At 36.0% G+C, this 6,000-nt stretch overlaps 1 protein-coding gene across 5 annotated transcripts in view; it reads right to left on the bottom strand.

The window, feature by feature from the left end:
- Nucleotides 1-2,748: 2,748 nt before the first annotated feature.
- TERF1 (telomeric repeat binding factor 1) overlaps nt 2,749-6,000 on the bottom strand; it is a 39,212-nt gene continuing 35,960 nt past the window's right edge. For all 5 annotated transcript variants that reach the window (XM_032296334.1, XM_032296336.1, XM_032296339.1 and 2 more), the window contains one exon: nt 2,749-3,414. In XM_032296334.1, coding sequence (XP_032152225.1) covers nt 3,238-3,414 — 177 coding nt within the window. In that variant the 3' untranslated portion in view covers nt 2,749-3,237. The remainder of the gene's footprint in view (nt 3,415-6,000) is intronic.

Genomic DNA, 6,000 nt, shown 5'->3' with positions numbered 1-6,000 from the left:
ATCTCCTTATCTCTCTCATATCTTCCAGTATTTCCTTCCCAAGCTTTTTGGTCTGTTTGCTACTTGCCCCATTTGCTGTCCCCAGCTCCAGGTGGCTGCAGGTAATGCTTTTGATAAGCACTGTGAGGCTGTTCCAGCATGGAGGGGGGCGAAACAAAGGCAAACTTGAGCTGAACCTTCAGGAGCTGCCAGGCAGGTCAAAGCACATCCACATTTCTGTGAGAGCAAGATCTGTATTGCCTGCATCAAAATGCACCAGGAACAGAGGCCACTGTCCTTTCAGCTATTGCCTGGCTGGGAGATGGGGCATGGTAGGTATGTAAGCAAAACCACCAAAACCCTTTTATTAAATAGGCTCTTTATTAAGCATTCCTCTGGTGGTTGTTTTTATTAGATAGCAGAGACCCAAAAAGTTGATCTTAAGTTTTTGCTAGCAATGGTTGCTTCAGTAGAAGGACAGATCTTTGGAGCTCCCTCTTTTGCTATTTTTGATGATGTCACTATATAACATTTTCACATAATTAACTTTGATAAATAGAGGATAGGATAGTGGGTGTCAGAAATTGGGGGAAGGATGCAGGAGAGAGGTGCGCGTGCTTACAGAAGAGCAATGTGAGGGATTCTCATGGTGGTGGATATATGAACACAAGTGATAATACTGTTTAGATCTAAATACACAATACAAAACTGGAGAAATAAGAGGAATGGACTGTATCAATATAAATATCCTGGTGGTGATACATAATAGTTTTACAAAATATTAATATTTGGGGAAAAAGGGCTGAGTATACAAGAGATCTCTGTATTATGTCTTACCATTGCATGTGAATTTACATTATCTCAACAAAAATTCCCACGAAAAAGAATTCAGTGGCCAGGCGCAGTGGCTCATGCCTGTGATACCAGCACCTTGGGAGGTTGAGGCGGGTGGATCTCTTGGGACCAGGAGTTTGTGACCAACCTGGGCAACATGAAGAAGCCCCATTTCTACAAAGAAATACAAAAATTTGCTGGGCGTGGTGGCACATGGCTGTAGTCCAAGCTACTTGGGAGGCTGAGGTAGGAGAATCACCTGAGCCCAGGAAGTAGAGGCTGCAGTGAGCTGTGATTGTGCCACTGCATTGCAGGATGGACAATGAAGTGAGATCCTGTCTCAAAACAAAACAAAACAAAACAAAACAAAAAACAAAACAAAACAAAACAAAACAAAACAAACAAAACAAAACAAAACAAAACAGGATTCAGAATACTCAGACTGGAGAAGATGAGGTTTTAGGACTATATTACCCAACTTGTTCTGCTTATTTCTCTTTTTTTGTATCCACAAATTATGCGATTAAAAATCTTATGTTTAAATAAATCTAAAATAGCTCTTCTAAGAAGTATAATTCAAAATAAGAAAGGACCATACTATAATTGATACCAATTTTCCTTTTCTAGTTGTACGTGAAATAACAGGGCATCTTACAATTAATGGCAACTTAGATTTTATGATTTACGGTATGTGTTTGGAATGAAGTTGACTTAACAAGTCTATTTTGATTCATGATGCCAGCCTTCGCACTAATCATCAAAATGTCTCCAATAAACAATGACAGTATCTCATGGTGTAACAAGATAAAGGAGTCAGGAAACATATGGTAATCATCCACGTTTCTGTTTATATATAGTATATAGAACAACAAATTCAGGAACTAAGGGAAAGTAACATATAAAACCTTAATAGGAAATAGAGATTATAAAACACTACCATTTGATTTTTTTATAGTGAAGCAAATACTTCAATATTCTAATATTTTTACTCACTTGCTAAATAAAGCACACAACTCAAAATGCTAAGTAATTGTCTAAATCTTTTAAAGAATAAAACGTTAGTGAAAAACCAAAATTGCTTAGTAAGGTATGTATAACTTTATTACCTATCCTAGACATCAAGATGATCATAGTTAATACCAACTTAAGCTTTACAGAATACTGTTTTAGGCCAAATATTGATATATTAAATGAACGTATCAGAGAATCTTATATTTATGGCATCAGGTTATGTTATAAAGATCTATTCAAAACCATTTTTTGTCAAAGTTTAAACACTGGAACAAAAGTCAAGTTGTTTCTAAATGAGATACAAAAGGATTCTTGCTAATAGTACAAATTTTGTCCCCTGGGTAATACTTTTTGTTTTTTTGAGACAGAGTCTCTCTTTGTTGCCAGGCTGGAGTGCAGCGGTGCGATCTCTGCTCATTGCAACTTCCGCCTCCTGGGTTCAAGTGATTCTCCTGCTTCAGCCTCCCAAGTAACTGGGACTACAGGTGCATGCCACCATGCCCAGTTTTTTTTTTTTTTTATTCTTTAAAGTATAGACGGGGTTTCACCATGTTGGCCAGGATGGTCTCAATCTCCTGACCTTGAGATCCGCCCGCATCGGTCTCCCAAAGTGCTGGGACTACAGGCATGACTCACTGTACCTGGCCGTCTTTTGCTTTTTAAAAAAAAATTATTGCAATTTTTATTTTAGATCCAGGGAACACATGGGCAGGTTTGTTAGCTGGGTATACTAGGTTTGTGATGCTGAGGTTTGGGGTACGGATGATCCCCTCACTCAGGTAGTCAGCAGAGTACCCAGTAGGTAGTTTTCAGCTCTTGCTCCCCACCCTACCTCCCCAGTGTCTACTGTTCCCATATGTTCTTGGGTATTACTGTTTTCAAGTTTTCTTCTTTACATGAAGCCACTGAAAGCAAACGTATGTCATACTTATAGGTTACTTTGTACATTTATCATTCTATTAATGAATGTCTTAAGTAATTAAGCAGTATATTAAGGCCATAAACCAAGTCACTATCTCATATCAAAGGACTATTGTTATTCAATTATCTAAAAAATTCATTTTAATGGGTTACGTTACAGGGTTGAGGTCAGCCTACAGACACAAAATAGGTTAATTAAAATATTTTTTTCAGATCAGCTTTTAATTTTTTCACTGGAGTAGGATTTGGAGGTGGGGATACTAAATGTGGCAGGGTTCAACAAATTAACAGTTTATCAAAAGGTTCTTAAAGAACACAATGATAGCATATACTTTAATTCTTAGAGCACAAACCCTTATATCGATGGTCACAGAAAAATACTGTAATGCTTTAAACAAAAGTTTTAAAATACATCAATGATGCAAGTTTCAAACAAAATGTAGTGATCTACATGTACTTAACTGTCCTTTCATCAAGCTTTTAGAAACGCAATCAGTCTTCACTGTCTGAGCAAATGAGTTTTAGTTTCTTCATGGTCCTCCATCTGTCTTTTAACATGACACTTGTCCGGTTGTTGAATTTATAATGCAACAGTATTTTAGACCAGTTTCCCTCTCCAAATTTCCTCACGCCAGATCTCAAATTCTTGTCTTCTTCCCAAAGCCATGCCTTTTGATAAAAAGTAAAGCAGTTATTAACAGAAACAATTATTTAAAAAGAAAATACCTACTACAAATGTCAGTTTAAAAAAATCAAAATCATGCTTAGTTTCTTAAAGACAGATTTTTCTAAACATTTCCTAGATTTTTATGAGATTTTACATTTATCGTAACATTTTTAGAGACCATTATTATTACTGTTCATTTGATGTAACCTCACCCAGCCAAGATTAGATAGAAAGTGACAGTGCAAAATGTCAAGTCAATTTGTCTGACTTTAAGGCTACACTGTCTCTTAAAATGCTCTTCTACAACTGTTAACAGTTGTATTTATTAATCCTCCAAATCTCCAAATAGAATATGAACGTTTAGTAGTTCACTAATGAACTCAGTGAAAACCCTATTTTGCCTATGTTAGGGGAAATATTACACACACATACACAACTCAAATCTTGTCTAAAATAGACTTTGAAAAATGCAACTAACGTAAACTAATTAAAAAACATCGAATTTTAGGCTGAGAGAAAATGCTTGAAATAAAAAATTTAAAAAGCAAATTTAATACTATACACAGAAATATTACTGATACTTGGCATTTGCTACAAGTGACCAACTAATTACTCTTTCTGTTGGCATGCCAAAAAAGCAATCTGTCCATCTGCGTGATTATTTACTGTGACTAGACTACAAGACATTCTCCAGCACTTCACATTTTCCTTAAAAACCCAGTTCATCAACCCACATTCATTCAGATGGCTGCTATCAAAAAAACACAAAAAAAGTGTTGGTGAGGATATGGATGAAGTGGAACCTGTGCACACTGTTGGTGGGAATGTAAAATTATAGTGCCACTATGGAAAACAGTATGCAGTTAACCAAAAAATTTAAAAAAGAACTACCATATGATCCAGCAATCCCACTTCTGGGTATATATCCAAAAGAGTTGAGAGCTGCGGACTGAAGAGATATTTGTACAACCATGTTCATAGCAGCATTATTCACAATAGTTAAAATGTGGAAGCAACTCAACTGTCCATCAATTGATAAATGGACAAACAAAATGTTTGTATAATTCAGCCTTAAAAAGAAAGTTCCAATGCATTCTAGAACATGGATGAACCTTGAGGACATTACGTTAGACAGAAAAAGACAAATATTATATTACTTTAGCGATATGAGGTACCTAGAATAGTTCAATTCATAAACAGAAAGTAGAATGATAGTTGCAAGGGGGTTGGGGGGATGGAAATGGAGTTACTGTTAAATGGGTACGGTTTCAGTTTTGTAAGAGGAAGAATGCTATTCATAGGTGGTAGTGATGGTGGCACAATAAGAATATATTTAATGCTACCAAACTGTACATTTAAAAATAGTTAAAATGGTAAATGATAAATTTTATATCATGTGTACTTTACTACAATTAAAGAAAAAAAAAAAACAAAAAAAACGCTTGTCTGATGCCATTAATTAGGAAGAATTCAAGGTGGCCTGAAGAGGACAAACATGACATGAGAACCATCTTGCATATGACTCGATACCAAAGAGTTGGCAGTGACCACAACCAAACCCCAGGTATAAGTTTGTTTGAGCTACCTTAAACCTGGTCATTTGTTCTTGCCATCCCTCTGCTTTGTGACTTAATCCGAGATACCAACCTGGTCTCTTCTGTACCTGCTTTTGCTTGTTTGTCTGCAGCACACCTATCGGCAACTGTACTGCTTACAAGTACGTGGCTATTCAATCTCTAGACAAAGACTGACAGCCTCCTATGACTATCTACTACTGCCTGACTCAGCCTTCATTCCTACAAAACCTCACGACACTGCTTGTCATTAACTGATAAAAAACAAGAGATGTATTATTTTTTCATGTGTGGGGTGACTAATTAAAAGGACTTCAACAGTGGGTTATTAACCTTTGGGGTCACAGAAATTTTATAGATCCACTCCACAGAAAAGTGTAGGTATCTAAAATTTTATATACAAATTTGGGGGCCACATAGACTCCCTTTAAAGAGCCTATCAACTCCATGGTCTCCAAGTTAAGAATTTCTGTTCTTTCAAGAAGCTGTCATATATCATTCAGCTTTAAAAAGTTGTGGTTTAGAAAAATTTTATACACATATACAGCATTGTTTTCTTATCTTTATCTGAGCTATAGTATTTTTAACAAGAAGCATAGATGATGTCTTATACAATACAAAAGCCCCTTTCTTTCAAGAAGTGACCAATACTCTCTGTTTGAAGCCTATTTGGGGTCCTGGGTGCAGTAAGTGTAAGTAGTATTTTCCAGTGGGTCATCTATAGCAGGGGTCAGCAAGTTACTGCCAAAACCCAGCCCAAGGTTGGTTTTCTTCAGCCCTGAAGCTAAGAATCATTTTTACATTAAAAAAATTAAAATGTTTAAAATATGTAACAGAAACTATGAATATTTCACATACATATTTTCTATAAATCTTGCTCTTTACAGAAAAATTTTGCTCACCCCTAACCTAGAAGAAAGTAGTAATGTTGTCAGTAAAGTTAACTGAACAACAGTGTTTAGCATTAAGTATTTTTTTTCTTCTATTGAAAATGAGTAACTTTAGCTTGATATA

This window comes from Sapajus apella, unplaced genomic scaffold, assembly GCF_009761245.1.
Source record: "Sapajus apella isolate SASKATOON/1434 unplaced genomic scaffold, GSC_monkey_1.0 scaffold35, whole genome shotgun sequence".
Classification (NCBI taxonomy): domain Eukaryota; kingdom Metazoa; phylum Chordata; class Mammalia; order Primates; family Cebidae; genus Sapajus; species Sapajus apella.
Note: the sequence above shows the minus strand (reverse complement) of the source record. Positions and strands in the feature narration are given on the sequence as shown.